This window comes from Chrysochloris asiatica, unplaced genomic scaffold (assembly GCF_000296735.1).
Source record: "Chrysochloris asiatica unplaced genomic scaffold, ChrAsi1.0 scaffold00312, whole genome shotgun sequence".
Lineage (NCBI taxonomy): Eukaryota > Metazoa > Chordata > Mammalia > Afrosoricida > Chrysochloridae > Chrysochloris > Chrysochloris asiatica.
The window spans coordinates 2,692,647-2,714,851 of record NW_006408830.1 but is presented as its reverse complement, the minus strand read 5'-3'; the positions used below and the strand labels follow the sequence as shown (position 1 = coordinate 2,714,851).

Sequence of the window (22,205 nt, the reverse complement as noted above, 5' to 3'; positions counted from 1 at the left end):
AGTTTTTAAGATTAGCGGTAGGAAGTAACGGTGCACGCATGCGCAGCTCCCGCTTTCAGTCCTCTTTTGGCGCCGCGGGGCAGTGAGAAACCAAGAGAAATTTACCGGCGGCGCGGAAGATGCGCGCCACTTCCGGTCGGGCTCTTAACAACGGGGGAGGCTAGTAACTAGGGAGGGGGGGATGGCGGAGCGGGCTCCGGAGCCCGGGGCGGAGGCGGAGGCGGGCGCAGGCGGGGAGGCGGCGGCAGAAGAGGGCGCGGCAGGCCGCAAGGCGCGCGGCCGGCCGCGACTCACGGAATCGGACCGGGCCCGACGGCGGCTCGAGTCCCGGAAGAAGTACGACGTGCGGCGCGTGTACCTGGGCGAAGCGCACGGGCCCTGGGTGGACCTACGACGCCGCAGCGGCTGGAGCGACGCCAAGCTCGCTGCCTACCTCATCTCTCTGGAGCGCGGCCAGCGTAACGGCCGCCACGGGTGAGGGGCCCCGGCCCGAAGGAGGGGAGGGATCGAGGGAAGAGACGCCCCCATCCCCCTGCTGAGTCTGGTCCCGCCCCCTCGGGCTCAAGGCCCTGCCCCCGGCACCTGTGAGCCCCGCCCAAGGGCCAAGCGACCGGCCTGGGTCTCAGACTTTCGGTGCCCGGGACTCCTGGCTCGGGACCCCGCCTCCCGGCTCTTCGACTGCCCAATCCTAGGAATGCGTCCAGCCCCTCGGCCTGCCTCCTGGGTGCGTGGTCCCTCCCGCTAGATCTCTGATTGCCCAATCTTGGCACACGCCACGCCTCCAAGCTCTAGCAGCTGGCTTCCAGGACGGGCGGCCCCTCCTCTGAGGCCTCCCTTCACAACGTTCCCCCAAGACCCTGACTGGGATACCCAGTCATGTTCCTCATAGGTTCGGATTCCCATGTGGGACTGCGCATGGCCCCCTTCCCCACCGGGACCAAACTTCTCTAAACCTCTTGGTTCCTGGGGTGCACCTCAGCCTAAGGAAACTTCCCCTGGTCCATCCTTGAACCTCAGGTGAAGGGGAAGCACCTTCAGTTGGCAAATCTCAATGTGGAGCATGAGCAATGTAAGTGGAGTGTGGCTCTTTCTGCCTTAAAGGTTGACATGAACATTAATTGAGTTCAGATACACAGAAGGCTTAGAACAGGGACTGGCACACAGCTCTCGAGTATGGTATTCTCGATCACAAGCAGCGCTACAACAAAAGTCATGCTCTGCCCTGGTTTTTCAATTGCGCACGTTTCACCTGTTTCTCTTGCGGGAATTATGAATGCCAAGAACCAACTTAACTTGATCACCCAGAACTGTTCTCCCAAGCCATACACCGGGTGGTAAGCCGGTTTATATCCATAGTAGGGCAAGGAAATGAGCGCTTTAAAAAGTGTTTTTGTTATTGTTTCATTTTGTTGTTGAGAATATACACAGAAAAACATGCACCCCTTCAACAGTTTCTGCACGGACCATTCGGTGACATTGATTATTTTCTTAGTGTTGGACAACCATTCTCACCGTCCTTTTCTGAGTTATTCCTCCCCCAGTAACATAAATGTATTGCCCACAAGGCGTCTGTCTGTGTGTTTTGAGTTGCTGTTGTCATTTTGATCCCATAGAGATAGTTCTTGGTGTTGTGTCCTATCAAGTCAGTTTCCACTCGTAGATAGTTCTTAGAAGAGCATAATGCTTACCACAGCTTTTTTTTTTTTTTTTTTTTTTTTACCATTAAGCTAAAGTATTGTTTGGTCTTAAGATTTCCCAGGTATTATTGATTTTAAGGTTTTAAAATGATCTCAGAGCAATCATTTCAGGGATTCATGAAGCCTCCATGGCGCCAGAAAGTTTCCCATCGATGAGAATATCAAGTTCTGTTCTGCATTTCCCCCCCTTTGATAAGGATTCTTTTATGAACTGTTTCATGAAAGTATACAATAATGGTAGCCTGGCATCATCCAGTAACCCTTTAAAAGATTTCAAAACCTCAAGCTAGTGCCCCGTCTTTGGAGTTCCTGATTCATTTAGTCTGAGTGGGTTTGCGGACCCTGTATTTTTGTTTTCTTCTTTTCAGAAAAGCTCCAGAGAAACTTGGATATGCAGCTAGGGTTGAGGACCCCTGACCAGAGGGAGTCTCTGGAGGTTCCTAAGCTGAAGGTGATGTTTGCAGAAGCTTGGTTTGGCTGAGCTTGAACTGTGTGGAGTTGTAGGACGTGGGGGTTTCCAGGCAGTGTGTGGTAAAAAGCCGACTGGGCCACAGACCAGAGACTGACTACATTAACCTGAATGAGGAGCCCCTGTTGGATATAAACATGGCCAGAGAGAGAATTTTTGTGTCTGATTTTTAATAATCTGTCTTAAACCTGGAAGGATTTCAGGGCAAGAGCTATGAAACAAGGACAAGGAGAGAGAACTGAAAATCTGGGTGAAAGAAGAAATCCAAACAAGGGACACAGTAAGGCCAGGAACTAATGAGGCAGAGGTCACTGGGAGTGTGACAAGCACAGTTTTGTGGCATAGTGGGCTAAAGCCTGCCTAAAGGCATTCAAGAAGCATGAAGAAGAATGAATTTGTCTTGGCGCTTATTAGCAGCCAGAGGGAAGAGAAGCATGGTCAGTTGTAGAATGTCCAGTGTTCTTTCATTCATTTGCTTAAAAACAAAAAATGTTTATTGAGTACCTACAATGCACTGGGAGCCCTGGTGTGGCACTGTAGGATAAGCACTGGACTGCTAATGTCAGTGGCTCAAACCCCCAGCCCTTCTCGGAAACCCCATGCATGGTCGCTGTGAATCAGAACCAACTCCGCAGCATCTAACAACAAAAACAGTGATGTGTGGGGTATTGTTATAGATGATAAGGATACAGTATTGAACAAAACAGAGATTCTAGCCTCTACGAGATGACATTGTTTCTTTATTTGCAGCCGGCGGGCGGTGCAGACAAGAAACAAATAAGTAAATTATATAATATGAGGGTGCTTCCATTTATCTTTTAATTCCGTTTTTCCATGAACCTTTTGCATGCCCCCTCCTCACACATTAGAGAGTGATAAGTAAGGAGCTCTGGTAGTGTAGTGGTTATGAATCGGGCTGCAAACCGCAAGGTCAGCAATTCGAAACTACCAGCTGCTCCCGGGAGAAATATGAGGCGTTCTGCTCCCGTAAAAATTAACAGCCTCGGAAACCCTGTGCAGGGTCGCTATGAGTCGGAACCGACTCCACGGCACATAAAAACAACAACAACAAGTAGGGGGAGAAAGAGAGGTAAGTCAAACAGGTAAATAGGAATCAGGAGTGGGAGTTGGAACTTTAAACAATGTGGTTAGGATGGGCCACATTGAGGAAATAGCCTTTGAATAAAGAAAGATCTAAAGGAGGCAAGGAGATGTCAGAAAGATAGACCTGGGAAGAAAGTGGGAGACAGAAGGAACAAGGCAGGGTTGTGCCTGGAATGTACAAGGAACAGCGTGGTTGAAGGAGGCAGGGAGTGAAGGAGATGAGAGGGGCAGGGAGGTGATGGGGCAGAGGGTGCCAAGCCTCATGGGCTGTGGAGAGGACTCAAGTTTTCCCTCCCAGTGAGTTGGAGGCAGGGCAGTATTTGTCTTTTTGAGCAGAGTAGTGACATGATCTGGCTTATATTTAAATATAAGTGTGAGTGTGGCAGAAGGAATGAGTAGAGAGGGAGATGAGACAAAGTTAGCCAGGAGTTGGCAGAGCTGGTGACGGGATCAAGAAGGCTCACTCCATTCTTCTCTTGGAGGAGAGAGTGGAGGTTACTTTTGTGTGTATTTGAATTATTCTTTTTATATTGAAGTTTTTAACCAGAAAATGAAAACCCTGCTAATCCCTGCCTTGAGACTCGGGGTGAGGGCAGGGTGGGAGACCAGGAAGGTGGCATCTGCACTGGTCCTAGTAAGGATAAGGGCTGGCTGGGTAGTGATGAGGGGAGAGAAGTAAGTGATTGAAGTGAGGGTCCACAGTGGGTGTAGATCCTAGAGGCAACCTTGAAGTTTGGGGCTGACACCTGGGAAGTTCAGTGGCTATTAACTAAGGAGCCAGTCAGGGGACAGGATGACAGTTGGTGTATGAGGTGTCGAGAAGGTTGGGGCCCTGGTACCGGAATGGGGAGAGGCCCAGGCTGGGGATGTGAATGTGGGACTCATCGGAGTGCATAGAGGTGGTACAGGGACTCTGCGCAGTCCAGGAGGTGAGGAAGACACAGCCTCAGAAGGAGGGTGGGGAACAGATGATGGCAGTGCATGCCCTAGACACAAGTTCCTCCAGGTAGAGTACTGTCAGTGTGGAGTGAACGGGACAGTTAGAGAGAAATGGAGGGGAGGAAATGGAGGCTGTTGGGCAAAGAGGGACAATGAAGATGAGAGGGAGGAAATCAGAGAATGGGCTCTGGGATTAAGATGATCTTCATCTAAGATGGGAGGACTCAGTGTGTGTGCACAAGGGCAGGAATGTTCCGGTACAGAGGGCAAAGGCTGCAGCAGACGAGAGAGAAGCAAAGCCCGGCCCGGAGAAGCCTCAGCTCCTGTGGTCCTCAGGCACCCATGGCCTCGCTGGCTGTCACTGGTGTGTCCAAGGACTTGAACACCAGGCAGTCTAAGAGAGAGTGCTACATTAGGGTCAGACCGTTCACGCACCACGAGCCTAGTGCTCAACGCATATGACCTCGTTTAGTTCCCACAGCGAGTACTGGAGGCACGTCTGTTAGCTCCACTTCATAGATGAAGAAACTGAGACTCAGAGGGGATGAGACCTGCTTGAGGTCACACAGCCAGTTGGATGCAGAGCTGGGCCTTGAACTGGTCTGACTGGCCCCCAAGCCCATCCCCACTATGACGTGTCATTCTCTGACCCCTAGCCTTGGCAGGGCCTGAGACAGTGGAAGCAGCTGTGGACATTAGTACTTCGTTTGGGTGAAGGTCTGAGCAGCTCAGTTTCTTAGAGGGGACAGAGCACAGGGGAACCCGAGGAATGGGACCCCAAAGAGCTTCCTGGGAACCGGGCTTGGAGTTCAGGGCTGAGATTTGAGAGGTTGAGTGGGGTCAGAGAGGATGGACAATGGAGCTGATGAGGGACCCTGGAGTGACTGTCAGACCATTTGTGTTGGAAACAGCTCCAGCCCTGGCTCTGGGCCATGCTGGTAACCAGTGATTGTTGTGACCATTTGCCGAATAATCACTAAGTGTCAGGGGCTACGTCAAGCTCTTCACAACACACAGACCCTCACGCCAAGCCCAGACTGGGGGGGGGGGGGGGGTAATGGGGAATGCTGCGGCACAGGTGACATCGCTTACCCAGGCTCATGAAGCCTGCTGCTGTAGCACAGAAGGGGAAGGGGCAAGGAAGCAGCTGAGCTGAGGCCATTCCTCATGGTGGCAGCAAGGGAGCTGGGAAGGCCAGGGTTTACAAAGCCCAAGCCGGGTCACAGCCAGCACACCTAGAGACCTGTGGGCCCGACCCTGCCCTGGGCTCGAGTGGGGCCCATAGTCAGGGAGTTGGGCCCTAGCCGTAGTAAGGAAGGGCCTGGAAGCAAGTGGGCCAGCTACAGTGCAGGACTGCCTGAGAGCCAAGGACCCTCCCCAAACCAGCCCTCTTTGCCATCCCCGGATGGGCAGCACAGTGTCTGAAGCCGACCAGATTCACTTTTTCTAACATTATGGAACAAATGACCACAAAGTCTCTTTAAACCACACATGTATTCTCTGGCATTTTCTGGGGTCTGGAGCCCAGCACATTTTAGTGGGGTCGTCTACCTGGGGTCTCACAAGGATGAGGTTAAGATGTCAGATGGCTTCATCGTCATCTGGAAGCTCAGCTCAGGGAAGGTTGGATTCCAAGGTCCCCTCAGGTTGTGGGTGTTGGTTCCAACTCATAGTGACACTGGTGGACTTGAAATACCAATTGGGCTTATTCTGCAGGGCACACCAAGACTCAGGTTGTTGACAGCGTTTATTTCCTTCAGGTTGTAGAACTGAGGTCCTTACCATGTGGTCCCTTCGGACGCCCCCTCATGTTCTCAGTTTTGAGTGTCAGACTTCATCAAGTCCCGTGTATGGACTCTGCAGTCACCTCCCATGTGATGAACTAGGGATGAACTAGCCCTCCTCCCTGCCCCTACCCACACCCAGTGGGAGAGGACTGGAGGGGCTGTCGGAGAATTCTGCACACCACGGCCACTTTCCTCGTTTCCTTTCGGACTTCACTCTGGCCATGGGGCCTCATCTCTCTGAGGCTCAGTTTCCTGGCCTGCGCAATGGGTGGTGACACTCCCTCCAAGAACCAGTGTGCCCCTGTGAAGGCACTGCTGATACACTGCCCGAGTGGGGGCAGTGCTCGTCCATCCTGCCCTGAAGCAGGACACACAGCAGGCATCATAGCCGTCACTGCTGTTCTCATGTGGCCTAGCCTCTGCCCCAGCACTCACCCCTCACCCCTCACCGCCTCTCTCTGTTGCAGGAAGCCTTGGGAGCAAGTCCCCAAAAAGCCAAAGCGGAAGAAAAGTAAGTGGATCTGCAGCCCAGGGGCCATGGGACTTCCCAGAGTTCCTCTTCACTTGCTTCGTCAGTGCCATGTGCTGAGGGTCTGGGTGTATGTGTGTGCGCAGTGCTGTGTGGAACAGGATCTCATCAGGAAGACGGGCCAGGCCAGGGGAAGCAGGAGCCACTGGGGGTCCATAGGATTGGGAAGGATTCCTAGAGAGACCTGGAACTGTGGAGTGTGTGTTATTGAGTTGGTTCCAACTCAGAGCAATTCTGTATAGGGTTTCTGAGGAGCGACTAGTGAGCTTGAACCGCTGACTTTGTGGTCCAAACTGACCTTGCAGTCTAGCGCGTTAGCCCACAGCACCACACCAGGACTCCTGTGGAGTGTGTAGGCAGCGCTGTGTCCATTTCACACACAAACCCAGCCCAGCAAGGCAGTCCCGGCCCCAGCTGCACAGCTGTGCCACCAGTCAGCCTCAGACCAAGGTGGTGTGTCTCCTAGCACAGTAGTCCCGGGGAAGAGGGAGCAGTCTGCAAAGACCTCAAGGGTGTGTCATGTGCCAGGCTCAAGGGCCATCAGCAGGGACGCCCCTAGCCACACATGGCTCCTATGTGTGACACTGAACCCCTGTTTGGGGCAGCCCACCAAGCTTCCAGAAACCCTCTACAGGTCACTAAGAGTCCCCCACCACCACTACCACCACCACTGCACCTGCCTCCCTTCCCAAATGGGATTAGAACCACAGGCTCTAGGTTAGGATTGATAACACATATTTTTGGGGGGACGCAATTCAATCCAAAACATTTCACCCTTCCCCCCCCAAATTATAACCTTGCCACATGCAAAACATATCCACCCCATTACATCATCCCAAAAGTCTTAAATCTACTCCAAGTCCATCATTTCCATCAAATATGGATGAGACTTTAGGCGTAGTTCACCTTGGGACAAAATTCCTCTTCTTCCATGAAGCTGTGAACCCTAGACTGTAAGTTATCTGTTTCCAATGTGGTGGAACAGACACAAGCTCAACATCTCCATCACCAATGGGAGAGATTGAGGAAAAGAAGGGATAACAGGCATCAAGGAAGCCAAAAGCCAGCACTCCAAACTATGTTAGCTCTCAGGACTTGAAAAGAGTCCCTTTGTCTGAGACCATCTAAGCAGCGGCCCCGCCCTCCAGACTCCGTTAGCCACGCCCTCTGGATTCTGGGCGGAGTCTCAGCCCTGAGCTTCAGAACCACCTTCCAGGCCTTCATGGGAACCAACTGAGGCAATGAGGGCGGGAAGATAGAACCGGGTTAAAAATAATTTCTACACCTGAGGAGACCAGGTGTGGTGCTGTAGGGTATGCACTGGGACTGTTGACTGCGATCTTGGTAGTTGAGACCCACCAGCCTCTCCTTGGAAACCCTATCCAGTGAAAGAACAATTAGAGCAATGAAGGACCTTTCAGGCCCCATTGGGATGGAGGGAGGGTGGGAGCTGTGGAAGGAGGCAGAAAGCAGCTGCACACACTCAAGTGGGAAACAGCTGGCCAGTGATTGTAGCAGAACAGCAGCTAACACTTGTGCCCCTATTGTGTCAGACACAACTTATCTAGAGTGGACAGTCTCTGGGCCAGTGTTCAGTATCTCTAGAACGGGGCTCTTGCCTTTCTGAGCTTCAGTTTCCTCATTTGTAAATAGGAGGGTATTTCAACCCACGGGAGCCCATAAGGCCTGGGGAGTTCTGGGAGCCTCAAGGACCCAGCATTGCCCTTCACCTCATGTCCCCCTCCCCCATTTCTGCAGGGCGGCGGCGTAACGTGAACTGCCTGAAGAACGTGGTGATCTGGTATGAGGACCACAAGCACCGCTGCCCGTACGAGCCTCACCTCACCGAGCTGGACCCCACCTTTGGCCTGTATACTACAGCCGTGTGGCAGTGTGAAGCTGGCCACCGCTACTTCCAGGACCTGCACTCACCTCTGAAGCCACTCAGCGATTCAGATGCCGACAGTGACAAAGGTGGGGATCACTGAGCAGCCCCTCCCAGGGTCTGCCTGGCCAGGGCTTCCTACTTGCCTGCCAGCCTCCGGCCAGCATCTCAAACATCACAGCAAATGTGGCAGTTAGGCACTGGCTCTCAGGGATCGAACATGGATGTGAGGAGAACAGGCTGGACTTGCAGTCTTTGAGTCCAGCTCCGCATCTCTCGGGTCCATTACAGCAGGGCTGGGCTAGGAGCCAGGAGGTCTGGCTTGTTTGGCCGGCATTGGGCACAGAGCGGCCCAAGTGCCCAGACCCCTCTGCTGCTTCCTCCTTCATTTTCTTTCTTAGCTTTTGTCTCCCAGTCTCACTCTCTTCCCAAGCGCAGCCCCCACCCCGGTCTCCTTATGCCTCAGCTTTGTGTATCTTCCTCCCTCTGTCTTATCTGTTCCTGCTTTCTCTGTATCTCCTCTCTTTCTGTCTCCTTCCTTTTCCCTCCCTCTTCCTCTCTCTTCTCCACAATTCTTTCTCTCTTCCCATCTCTCTTTGGCTCTCGTTCATCCCACATTGGTCACACATGGATGGTACCTGCTGTCTACTAGGGATCAGGAGTGACTCAGTTAAAAGGGAGGTCCCGGCTGTGAGGAGGAGTGTGGGGTCCACTGTCAGGTATCCTGCCAGAGCTGAAGGTGGGGTCAGTCACTGGGGCTGAGCCTGGGTTGGCAGGCCGCTCAGAGCAGGTGGCATCCCAGCTGGTGGAAGGGTAGCAGTGGGCGAGAGGTGTTCAGGGGGCAGCCTCACCAGCAGCAGTCCTGTCGTGTGTCGGCCAGGATCCCAACAGGCAGCTGTGTCCTGGGACCCGTGGTCAGCCCACTGCTCCTCCACTGTGCCTCACTCCAGGCCCTGCCCCCACAGACCAGAAGTCAGTGCTGTGTTAGCCCCACTTGGATTCAAGGGGCCCAGGACTCAGGAGAAGCGGATCAGCCAGGGAGAGTGTGGCCCCTTGTGCTCAACCCCACCTAGACACTAGTGACTACCAAAGCTGGGCTCTCAGAAATGAGCACCATGAGCCATTTAGCCAGCTCTGTCCCCTGACATCCCAGCCCTGGTCCTTCACATCCCAGCTCTGGCCCCTCACATCTCAGCCCTGGTTTCTCATGCAGCACCATTTACCAGCTCTGGGCATGGGGCCAGAATTACTCCCAGCATGCAGTGCATGGTCATTATCGTCATCATCTGTAAAGACGTGAGACGTTCAGAATTGGCCTAGGTGAACCTGACACATGCCTAGCTCCGCCCCCAGCCTGCTTGGTCACCTCAGGTGGTATGACCTGTCCCACTTTCAGGGTGATGTCAGGAGCCTCAGCCTACCCCGCAGATCACAGGGCAGTGAGATACTGCTACTTTCCCGGCCACCTCCCTGGCCAGAGGGCATTCTGATAATAATGCTGCTATGATCATGAGAAGTGTATATGAGGCGCTTACTGACATCACGCATGCCCCCAACCCTGTGTATATATGTGCTCAGTAAATACCCCAAGCAGCCCCCTGAGGTAGGTGCAGTCATTGTCTCCATTTGTTTAGGCAAGGAACTAGACCTGCAGAGGTTAAGTAAGGAAGGTGCCTGAGTCACACAGCTGGAGGTGAGCATGCAGATTGGACCCTGGTGGTCTGGCTTCAGAGCCTGTGCTCTCTCATGTGATCCTTTGTGGCAGAAGATACGTCATCTGCAGACTGCACGGCCCCAGCTCTGTCACAAGTGCGATGTTTCAGAGTGTTGTTTTTCCTGTCCCTAGTTTTCCCGTGTGTGTGGATGAAGCAGCAGAGACCTGGGCACAGTGTCAGTGCCCTGGGCCTCTATCTCACCAATGGTCTGAGGAATTGGTCTCTGATCCCAGGGTCTGTGTGCAGAGATCCCGGGCCGAGTGGAGTTGGCATTCTAGGAGGGAAGCAAGTCAAGCAGTGCATGAGAGAAAGGTAGCAAGTACTGTGGGGGGAAATACAGGAGGGGAAGGGGACTCATCAGGACAGAGAGACTCAGGGAAAGCCTCACTAAAGAAATACCATTTCCCAGGATGTCGGAAGGAGATGAGAAGGGAAGCCCACATGGGTGTTGGATAGAAGCAGGCTTCAGGCAAAGGAAATGGCCAATACAGAGGCCCTGAAGTGGGAACTGGTCTCTTGGCTCCAATGAAAAACAAAGAGGCCTATGAAACTGCAGTGGAAGGGGGCCAGATCAAGTGGGCAGGCAGGGCAGGGCACTGTGGGCCACACTGAGGAGTTTTTCCAGCCCCCTACCCCACCCCAAAAGGAGCTCTGGTAGCGTAGTGGTTACGAATCGGGCTGCTAATCTCATGGTCAGCAGTTTGAAACTACCAGCTCTTCCGCAGCAGAAAGATAAGGCTTTCTGCTCCTGTAAAGATTTACAGCCTTGGAAACCCTGTGCAGGGTCGCTACGAGTCGGAATCAACTCCACGACATATCACCACCACCACCACCAAGCCAACCCGAACACACAAAGTTTAGCACTCCTGACCTGCAGGCTTCCTCCTGGGTCCTGTCTAGTCTATCTGATGGGGACAGAGAGGCAGAAGATTGCCCACAGGACATCTCTTCCAGTCACATTCCACTGGTCCAGGCTTAGTCATATGGCCACACCTGATTGCAAGGAATGCTGAGAACTGGAGTCCACCTGGAGGAAGAAACCCAGGTTTGGGGAAGAGCTGGCCTGTCTGTAATAGGAAGTGATGTGAGGGGTTCTCAGCAGAAGAGCAGTGAGATCTGAGAAGGCATTCACAGGCCCACTCTGGCCCCCTTCAGGGGAACACATGGAGGGCAGTGGGGTGCAGGCAGAAGGTGGAGGGCCAGAAAGGACCGTACTATCCTGGCAGAGGGTGATGTGTGGTGACCAGGGTATACAGAGGCAAGGGGGAAGTGACGGGGCTGTGGATAGAGTTTGGATGCAGCACTAACAGGTTTTGCTGACAGGTGGGAGTGGGCAGAGAGTTCAGGAGGGTAACCCAGGATTCTACTCTGAGCAACTGGAATGCCCAAGCTGCCATCTGCTAGCGTGGTGTGCTGATCTGAGGGGCGTGTGGGGCCCATAGGGAGCAGTGTTCCAAGAGGTGGGGAGATGGAAGGGGTTGGGGTTTAGCACAGAGGAACAGCTTTCATGTTGAGTCTCCAGGGTAGAGGTAGCATGGAGCATCCCCAGCCCTGAGAAGAGGCCCAGGCCGGAGGGACCTTGTGCAGGAAAAAAGGAGACTGGCCACAGGGAGGGGCCACAGGGTTCTGGATGCCCAGCAAGGAGAGCATCTCCAGGAAGAGCAGAGGTGGGTGGGGACTGAGAAGGGACCATTGTCACTGGCGATGAGGAGGTCAGTAAGCTCTTGACAACAACCAGCCACGGCTACAGTGTTGTAACCATCCCCTCTCCTCCGTCTCTGTAGTGGACAATGGCCTGGCCCCTGGCAGCTCTGACTCCTCCAGCTCTGGCTCTGACTCTGAGGAGCCCTCTGAGGGCCAGCCAGCCAAGGCCTCAGCGACAGTGACCCCAACCAGCCCAGCCAGCAGCATCGGGCTCATCACACAGGAGGGCATGCACATCCCGTTTGACGTCCACCACGTGGAAAGCCTGGCCGAGCAGGGCACGCCTCTGTGCCCCAATCCAGCAGGTAGCGGGCCTGAAGCCCTGGAGACAGTGGTGTGTGTACCAGTGCCTGTGCAAGTGGGCACCAGCCCTGGCGCCCTCTTTGAGAATGTGCCTCAGGAGGCTCTGGGTGAGGTGGTGGCCAGCTGCCCCATGCCAGGCATGGTGCCTGGTTCACAGGTGATCATCATTGCGGGCCCAGGCTACGATGCCCTCACGGCTGAGAGCATCCACCTCAATGTGGCAGCGGGCAGTGGTGCCCCTGGCAGTAGCCTGGGTGAGGAGGTGCCCTGCGCCATGATGGAAGGTGTGGCGGCCTACACTCAGACGGAGCCCGAGGGCAACCAGCCCGGCACCATGGTCACCACCACCACGGCAGGCATCGAGACCAAGAAAGGTCTGGCACCCGTGCTGGTCCCTGTGGGGTGGGCCTGGGAAGGAGAAAGTCAGAGGCAACCCTGGGAGTGGGCTCCCTGTTGTGAACCCCATGGACACCCCTGCCCTGTGTCCACCCCCGTAGAGAAGGAGGACCTGTACATGCTCAAGAAAGAGGAAAAGGAGGAGCCGGAAGCCCCAGAGATGGCAGCGACGGTGCCAGAGAGCACCGAGGCTGAGGCCGATGGGGAGGAGCTTGATGGCAGTGACATGCCTACCATCATCTATGAGATCCCCAAGGAGCCTGAGAAGTGAGTGTCTGGGGTGGGCAGTTAGCTAGTAGGTGCGGGAACCCCAACACTGTCTTCCCTTCCCTGTCCCCAGGAGGCGGCGGAGCAAGCGGTCGCGGGTGCTGGACGCTGACGGCCTGCTGGAGATGTTCCACTGCCCGTATGAGGGCTGCAGCCAGGTCTACGTGGCCCTCAGCAGCTTCCAGGTGAGGCCTCCGCCAGAGGGCGGGCCAGAAGAGTGGGCACCGTGCATGTGGGAACTGTGGCGCCTGATCTTGGCAGCATGTGTGGTATGTGAGTGTCCCTATGACAGAGCCACACAAACAGCACATACAGCTAGAGGCACCCCAGCTCCACCCACCCGCCAAGTGCCACTGCAGCCCCAGGACAGAACTGCCCTGTGAAGTGGTGGGGCCTTTTTATCCCACACCTAACACAGAGGTGGCTCCAGGCTTTCAAATTGGTGGAGCCATGTTTTCATTAAACGTGAGCACCTACTGATGCCAGGCACCTCTGCAGTAACAAGCAGCAGTCATTCTAGAAAATACGACTCAGGGCTGCCCGCTCCAGGTCCCGGGGGGCCACACGAGGCACATTATCAGAGAGTCCCAGGCCTGCCATTACCCACCTGTGATGCCTGAGTCAAACCACTGAACTTTCAGATTTCAGAGCCTCAGTTTCCCCAGGCACAAACTGGGCTAACAGTCAAGGTCCTTCACAGGGTCTGGGAGGACTGACTGATGCTCCTTGGGTAATATGCCCAACCCAGAGCCTAGCACAGAGTAAGCACCAAAAACCCACTGTCCCTGAGTCCATTCCTACTCATTATTACCCTATAGGACAGAGAACAGTTCACGGTGACCCAGTCCGACAGAGTAGACCTGCTCCTTAGGGCATCCGAGGCTGTGATTCTGTAGAAAGGCTCACCTTTCTCCCAGAGAGTGGCTTTGTTTGAACCACCAAGCTCAGTTTTGCAGTTAGCCGCTCAGTGTTTAACCCACTGCACCACCAGAGACTCTGTAGCATGGAGTTGTTGTTGTTGTTGTCAGGTGCCATCGAGTCGGAACCGACTCATAGCGACCCCATGCACAGCAGAACGAAACAATGTCCGATCCTGGGCCAACCTCACTACTGCTGCCACACTTGACGCCATCAATGATGCCACCTGGCTGATCCATCTCATTGGGGGTCTTCCTCTTTTTCTCTGACCCTCCACCTTACCTAGCATGACATCCTTCTCCATCGACTGTTCACTCCGGACAATATGTCCAAAGTATGAGAGACGAAGCTTAGCCATCCTGGCCTCCAAGGAGCACTCTGCCTGCACTTCTTCCAAAACAGATCTTTTGGTTCTTTTGGCAGTAGATGCTCAGTAAATGCTGTTGGGCCCTAGCTCAGAGCTGGGGGGTTTCTCCCAGGCCAGAGACACCCCTCCTTCTTTCTAGCTAGATAGGCCCACCTCCCTCCCAGCTAACCTCACTTCTCCTCACCCTCAGAACCCCACAGGGGGCCCATGGTACCCACAACCCTTACTTACTCCTGCTCCTCTGACCCACAGAACCATGTCAACCTCGTGCATCGGAAAGGAAAAACCAAAGTGTGCCCTCACCCTGGCTGCGGCAAGAAGTTCTACTTATCCAACCACCTGCGGCGGCACATGATTATCCACTCAGGTCAGGCCCAGGGCCGGTAACCACCCGCTGGAGAACCACCCTTTTCCCTCAGCCCCCCAAGTTCAGATTCTGATTCCGGCTGGGCTGAACTCAGCTCAGCATGTTTCCTGGAGCCCCAGGTGACTGCCCTCATTGTCAGTCTCAGTGAATGCGTCCGACAGCCTGTCAGAGCCTGTTGCCCCATCTCTGTATCACGTTAGACACTCCCTAGTCCACCAGATGGCAGCGCCCTTAGCCCCACATCTCTGTCCCCCAGGTGTCCGCGAATTCACCTGTGAGACTTGCGGCAAGTCCTTCAAGAGAAAAAACCATCTAGAAGTACACCGACGCACACACACGGGAGAGACACCGCTACAGTGAGTGACAGACTGCCCGCCAGCAGGCCACAAGGGAGGGCTCCCAGCAGTAGCCTGGACATGCTGAGCAGATGTCCCCTGGGCTGACCCTGCACCCCCTCCTTGCTTCCACCGAGTTCCAGCTGAGTGCCTGCCCCAGATGGCAACCAACCCAGGCACCATCTAGCCCCAATGATTGGATTCCTTCCCACCCCCAGTGCCGCCTACTGCTGCCTCTCTCCTGTCCTCCCACACACCTCCCTGAGCCGTCCCTGTCCTTGGTGCTGCCCGCAGGTGCGAGATCTGTGGTTACCAGTGCCGGCAGCGGGCATCGCTCAACTGGCATATGAAGAAGCACACGGCTGAGGTGCAGTACAATTTCACATGCGAGCGCTGCGGGAAACGCTTCGAGAAGCTGGACAGCGTCAAGTTCCACACACTCAAAAGCCACCCGGACCACAAACCCACCTGACCTGCCCAACCACCGACCATTCCTATTTATTTGTCCACTTGGATACCTCACCTTGGCCTGCGGGGGCACTCTGATACCATGGGCTGGAAGGTGGTGCTCCGCCCTGCCCTGCCCCAGGGCTGGAGCCCCTAGACAGATCTCCCTTCCCTGTCCCCTTCCACCTGGGGCTACGTGGCTGGAACTGTGTCAAGAGAGCAAATGAGATTAAAGAGCAGAAGGGAGCTGCACCTCCCCTCGGCCTGGATGATTTGGGCGAGGGGGGCAGACAATCTCAATCACCACCGTGGTCCTCTTGCCCTCTATGATGGGGAGGGGACGCTGCTTCCACAGGTAAATGGCTACCAACACCTTGTTCCCCCAAGTCTAGAGACTCAGGTCTCTTCCTGTTGAAGTGCAGCATCCCTACACACCCCCTCCCCAGGGTGGGGGCCACTGGGCATCTTCCACAACTCAAGATGCGGATGCTCGGTCTTAGTCCCTCAGGAAAACACCCCCCACATACACACAACTTAGAGAGCTCTGGGACAAGTTGTGAAGATGCTCACTAAACACGTCACTTACAGCTCGTGACAAGCTCCATGCAGACAAGTCTTAGGGAGGGCATCTCTGGGAGGTGGCATTTAACTGCAGGCCAGAATGACAAAGGATCCATCCCTGAAGAACGCTGAAGGAGGCAAGTCCCAGGCCAGATGAACAGCCAGGGCACGTCCTTGAGGTAGAACCGGGTCAGCCCATTCCTGGGAAAGGAAATGGTGTTGGTTGGCAGAGGCAGGAAGGCTGCCCTGGTCCCGTTTTAGGGAGGAAGATGTTGGTTGGGGCTGCAGCCTCCAACTGGTGGCCACCAGAAGGCCTGGGATCAATACCCCGTCGCGCTTCTCCTTACGGCCGCCAGGTGGCGCGCGAGCAGCGTGGGCCTTTGTGGCCACGTGACCCTGAGGACTGCAGCCGCGAGCCCGGGCATGTGCCCAGGATAGTCCTGTGATGCCACGTGGAGATTGGTTTTAGTGGCTCGTTTTAGTGGCTCCTCATCAGGTCTGAAGGACAGTTCAGAACCACAGATAGCACCAGTTTCCGCTTTGGACTGAGCTATTGACCGAGAAGTGAAGAATCAGCAAAAAAAAAAGTCGCTGGGATCGCCCTCTACCACCACACCAGCCTCAGTCCCCCAGAGGTGGCAGTTGCCATGGGAATTGCGGCTGGGTCTGTGGTCCAAGAACAGCTCACCTCCTGGCTAAGCGGAGTGGAGCAATCACTCGAGGTTCCCACAGCCAGCTGCACGGTCTACCCCAGTTGACCCAGGCCAGGCCACCCAAGAGTCTACACTGCCACCACCTCCACTGTGGGGCCACTGTGATTGATCAACCCGCGCTATCAGTGTGGCGTGGCCCTCGGCTGCGTACTGTCTGATTGGTTCAGTCTTTAAAGCATCCTCGTGCTATTGGGTCTCCGAAGTCCACCTCTGATTGGTCAAACTAGATTCTCCTCGCTGAGTTTTAATAGCATGTTGTAAGTCTGAAGTCTACAAAGGAGTGAGTGCTGGGCCGAAGATAAGGTAGAAGCTGATTTTCGGGTCAGGGGTTTCCAAGCTAACCCGACCACCTCAACTGAGCGCTCGAATCGCTGTCTCTGGTGCTGAATCCTAACACGTAGGTGCCCCCAACTCCAATGACAGCGTGGCCCCACTGACTGGACATAAACATGTACGTGTGCCCCATCGCCTCTTTAGAGAGTGGGTAGGTTCCCCCTACCAGAAAGGAAGCGTGAGTCTACAACCAGGGAAATCAGTCTCAAGCCCAGAAACCTCCACCCCAAGTTTCATGAGGCTCTGTGGCTTTCTAAGGGTTGCGGGGTGCCAACGGGATGGATCGAACTTGGAATCCCACTTCTTTCTCTCTTTGGAGCAGTGCAGAGTTTTTCTGCACCGTGGGGCACAGGCTCCACCTTTTGAACACGAGGCCCCTACCTAGCCCACTGTCCCAGCATCTTCTCAGGCAGATAGGAGCTAAGATAGGTGACCGACCCCCTTGGTTTTAAAGGGTTACGTACATCTGGAGCCCCAAATCTGGAGACACAGGTCTCATCCCAGTCCCAGTGGTCTTGATTCCCCACCCACTTCCAGTCTTCACGTGGAGATCCGGCCTCCAGGAGATCCGGCCACTATACCTCTTAGCCATCAGCTCTCTTCTTCAGCATCTTGAATGAAGGACAGAAGGGGGAAATCTGCTATGCCCCTCAGCAGACAGCCCATCCAAGAAGGGGCGCTAAGGCAGGAGGCGGGGTCTGCAGAGGCAGGCGGGCCGGAATGTTGTAGCAGCCGGAGCCCCAGGATGCGCTGTCGGAGATATGGGTCGGAGAAGGCGCGCGCTCGCTTCCACCTGCCGCGCCGTCGGGTGCCGCGAGGGGGCGGGGCTCGGGCACTTCAGCCAATAAGCGATGCCGGCGCTGGCAGCTGCTGCTATAAAGGGCTGGGGGCGGCGGCGGCGCGGCCCAGAGCGCGGAGCGCGCAGCACGGGCCGGCGGGAGGGAGGGAGGGCGGGTGAGGGCAGAGAACTGAGCGCCCGGGACCGGACAGGCCGGGCCGAGGGGCGGCGGCGATTGGGCAGAGCGCTAGGAATTCTGTCGGGAAACAACCTCCTGGGGCCTCACGGGACCGCGCAGGGGGTATCTTTAAGTCCGAGCCCTCTATCCATCTCCTGCCGCCCACCGGCCAACCCGGGGCCGAGTCGTCTGCGCGCGTGCCCCCGGGCTCAGGCCCGTCCCCGGTCCTCGTGGGAGCCGCCGCCTTCACCGCCGCCGCCTCTGCATCCACCGCGCCAGAGGCGCCCGGGTGGGCCCCGGCGTGAGCATCGGGCGCCCCCCACCGGAGTGCACGACCCCCGGAACCGCCCTCTACACGGACTGCGCCCGCCGGGCACACAAGAATGGTCACTGTAGGTATTCCCCTGTCACCCAGGGAAAACCTGGACGGGGAGATGTTGAACCCAAGCTCCGCGGAGATTGGGAGGGGGGGTAGGACCAGGCCTTGCTAGGCCCGGGTGGGGGGGTAGGACCGAACCTCGGGGCCTGAGAGTGTCAGGACCGCGCCCAGAGTGCTGGGGGCGCTTAGAGTCTTGCCTGGGAGGCCTTGGGTAGCCAAGTTGCGATTCAGAGGGATTCCTACGCAGCCCTGGGGGTGGGATTGCCCACCTCCCCAAAGCTGGTCTGATGGGGGAGGGGCCGCTGAAGCAGAGGATGCCGCCTCCATCCAGGCCCGGACCCCGCAGGCCGCCCAGGCAAACGTAGGGCCCAGATCATTGATGCTGGGCCTGGCCAAGGCAGGCAGGGACTCCCCGAGGGCTTCAGGAAGGCGGGTGGCGTAGGATAGCGCGCCTTGGGACTTGGCCGCGCCCAGGAGCCGGGCATCTCGTCCTCGAGCCCGACGACCTTGCGGCAAGTGGGGAGGGGTGGGGGCGCGCCCGGAGGCCCCGCGGGCCCGCCGCCGCTGCCGCCGCGTCCCTTTGTTTCTCGGCGTTTCTTCCCGGGCGGTAGCCTCGCGCGGGCGCCTCCGGCTGCGGGGAGGGGGAGGGGAGAGGAGGAATCGCGAAGGGGGGGTTGGCTTTCGGGCTCGTGGGCCCCCGCCCCCCGGGAGATGGGATAGGGGACTGAGGCAGACCCTCAAGGCTGGTACTAGGCTCCTCACTCTGCCAGGGCTCTGGGCCGCGGGGTGACCTTGAGTACACCCGGCCGCCGGCGCCACTCGCCGGGTGCCTTCAGCAGCCACAGAGCTGGTCAGCTCCCTAGCACTCGACCCAGCCCGACGGGCCACGCCCTGCGTGACCACGCCCCTCCACGCCCATCGAGGCCACGCCCCCAGGACCCCGGGGGCCCAGCCTCGCCCGAGCCCTCGGATTTCTACTCCGCAGCCCGGGCGTATCCCGGAGGCGGGGCTGGCCGGTCTTGACCCCGCCCCAGATCCGCCCTCGCCCCCGCCGCGCGACTCCGCTCCCTGAGCCGACGCGCGTCCTTTGTCTGGTCCCGGCGCCGGGGCCTTCAGCTTCCGCTTTTCTTGTCTCTTCGTATGTGTCTGTACACTGTGTCTCTTTCTGGGCCTCTTTCTCGAGTTGTAGCGAACACAGTGGGTAGGAAGATGCTCTGCACTCCCTCCACTCTTGGACCTCTCTCCCCTCCGGCACTGTGGGACCCTCCCACCGGACTCTAAGAAATAAGGCCATGCTCACCTGCTCACATGATCACCTCAGACCAGCACCTTCCCCTTCCTGGATCTCAAGCTGCTCACCCAGATCTGAGAAGGGGAGTATGACCTCCTAGGACCCTCAGAATTCCCACAACAGGCCAGCACCAGCTAGGCTTCCTCTCATCTCTTCCCCAGATTTGAAAAAGGGAAACAGATGCACAAAGAGGAGAGGGTGTGGTCAGAGGTCGCACAAGGGCGTCAAAGCCTGACCACTCCAATGGGGGACATTCAGTCAGAGACCCATCCCAAGAATAGGTTGGGAAATAGAGGGTAAATTGAGACAGGATCAGGCAGTGTTTCCTTCTACTGTGCATAAGGTCGCTATGAGTCGGTACCCACTCGATGGCACCTAACAACAACAACAAACTGAGACAGACAGGGACCCTGCATGAAGAGGAAAGGGCCCAGAGTGGGAGGCTCTATCCACACACATCACATGGTGGCCCCGCTGGTTCATGTATGCCACTCAGTGCATGTATCTCTGTGACTGGGGCTGGGGAAGGCAGCAGGGGTCAAGGGTATAGACACCATATGGTCTGGGCAGCAATGTGACTTCAGGTGGGTTCACTGCAAACTCCACATGCCAGATGTGTGCCTTGTGGGGCAAAAGAGAGAGGGTAGCAGAGAGAGGAGGGGGCATGGGTAAAGTCTGGGTAGGAGGGAGGGAAGAAAGGTTGAGAGAGAGAAATAGATTGAGAGGAGAGAGGGACAAGAGCTGAGAGAGGAAGAGAAGGGAAATGGGAGAGAAAGAGAAGCAGAAAGAGGGAAGACAGAGCTAGAGGGTATTCAAGAGCAAGCCAGAGAGAGTTGAGCTCCCTTGCTCCCATGCCCACTGTCTGCCTCTCTCTCTCTCTCCATCCTTGAGCCATCTGTCTTCCTCCCCACTGACCTCACCTCTCCATCTATTTCCTCGTCTGAAGTTCCCTGTGATCCCCTTTCTGCAGGCTGAACAGGGTGGGTGTATCTTCTACCAGTCTGATTCCCATTAGCAGCATAGCCAAGCTGGCTTAGTTGAGGAGGAAATACCACCCTGATCTCTATGCTCTGGCAGGTGGGAAGAAGATGGAGTGGTGGACAGATTGATAGGCTGGCCTTCAAGATCGCATGTCTGACTGCCCTAATCACCTCTTAACCCCATCCAAGCTGGGAGCAGCAATAAGGGGTGGGCATCATTCTGGAGTCCCCTGATCAGCAGTCAAATCCTGACTCCACCCCTTTCATCTTCTCCTGTTACCCTGGACAAGTCACAGATCTCTCTGATCCTCCATTTCTCCATCTGGGAAGTGGAGAAGACAATTTCCACCTTTCAGTGTTGTTGTCAATGACAATTTTGTACTTGGAGTACCTGGCCCCATAGCCTGGCACATAGTTATTAGCTATTGAGTGAGTTCCAACTCATGGCGGCCTCATGTCCAACACGAGGAAACGTCTGTCTGGTCTTGTGACATCCTCATGATCATTGGTATGTTTGAATTCATTGTTGTGGCCAATGTGTCAATTCATCTCATGGAAGGTTTCCTTGAGTTTTGCTGACCCACCACTTATCAACCATGATGTCCTAGTTAGTAGAAGTTTCTGGAATCTAATGTTTGGAACCAGTGGCTTGTGTATTGATGTTTGCTTATTAGACTTCCATAACAGACATTACCAACCAATCACAGAACTCTGTCTTTCTGAGTCTGAGCGGAAACTCAGAATTCAAGTCCATACATGAGGAATTTCTGTGTCATAACTTTACTGGAGAGACAGAATCCTAGAGAGGTGATGTAAATGTCAGAGGAGATACCAAAGAGCTTGAAGCCAGTGACTAGCACCTGGTGGCAAAACAAATGACTTGGCAACAAGAGCAAGCCATAGAGACGGTGCTCCGTTTGCTTAACTTGAATTATTTTATTATTATTGGCCATTTTATTAGGAAAGTGAATCTGGAATCCAAACCCTGGAATTGAATTCTCAGTTCACCATTTAAATGCTGCAAGTCCCTACCGCTCGTTGAGACCTGGAGAAGAGTCCCACAGCTTTCAACATTGGGAAAATTCACTGGAAAATGTTATATAAAGTATTTTGTCCAGCACATATCATGGCCATAGTTATTACTAAAGTGCTAATGTTATGTTATTAGACTGGAATGAAGATCTGTAGAAAGTGTGTTGTTTCACCACCAGGACCACGGCAGACATTGCTAATCAATCCAGTGCTCATTCCTGCTGAGCATGGATATGGCTTCAGAATATTCTTCCAGGCAGCCCTTCCTTCCAGCAATTGGATAAGAGTAAATGGGAAAGCAGCAGAGTTCCAGGGAAGAGTTAAGGCAACCCTCAGGATGCACAACTGTAAGGGGGCAGAGCTGCCCCAAGGTATTGGATGTAGTGATTAAAATCAGCCCCGGAATCAAACAGAGGCAGATTTGAAATTGAGCCCTTATAACATCTCAGCTCCGTTTCCTCACCTGTAAACGAGAGAATGTGTTCTCTGCCTTTTGAGATTGTTGAAAGAAATAAATGAAAGTGCTTCACACAGTACCTGATTACTGAAAGATGTCCAAAATCAGGAACCAGTTATTAACAGCAAAGGTGCTCTGGTAGCGTAGTGGTTACGAATCAGGCTGCAAACCACAAGGTCAGCAGTTTGAAACTACCAGCTGTTCCATGGGAGAAAGATGAGGCTTTCTGCTACCGTCAAGATTTACAGCCTCAGAAACCCTGTACAGGGTCACT

At 55.1% G+C, this 22,205-nt stretch overlaps 2 protein-coding genes across 2 annotated transcripts in view; both read left to right on the top strand.

The window, feature by feature from the left end:
* Positions 1 to 63: 63 nt before the first annotated feature.
* Positions 64 to 15,476, top strand: ZNF653 (zinc finger protein 653). Its single transcript, XM_006875141.1, has 9 exons — positions 64 to 474; positions 6,464 to 6,507; positions 8,284 to 8,499; positions 11,910 to 12,506; positions 12,630 to 12,795; positions 12,869 to 12,980; positions 14,333 to 14,447; positions 14,704 to 14,803; positions 15,077 to 15,476. Exons 1-9 carry the CDS (start codon positions 182 to 184, stop codon positions 15,252 to 15,254), a joined length of 1,821 nt encoding a protein of 606 aa, XP_006875203.1. The 5' UTR covers positions 64 to 181; the 3' UTR covers positions 15,255 to 15,476.
* Positions 15,477 to 17,932: 2,456 nt separating this feature from the next.
* The window catches only part of ELAVL3 (ELAV like neuron-specific RNA binding protein 3), an 18,408-nt gene continuing 14,135 nt past the window's right edge, over positions 17,933 to 22,205 (top strand). The window contains exon 1 of the mRNA XM_006875139.1: positions 17,933 to 18,184. Within this exon, the coding sequence (XP_006875201.1) occupies positions 18,176 to 18,184 (9 nt within the window). The 5' untranslated portion in view covers positions 17,933 to 18,175. The remainder of the gene's footprint in view (positions 18,185 to 22,205) is intronic.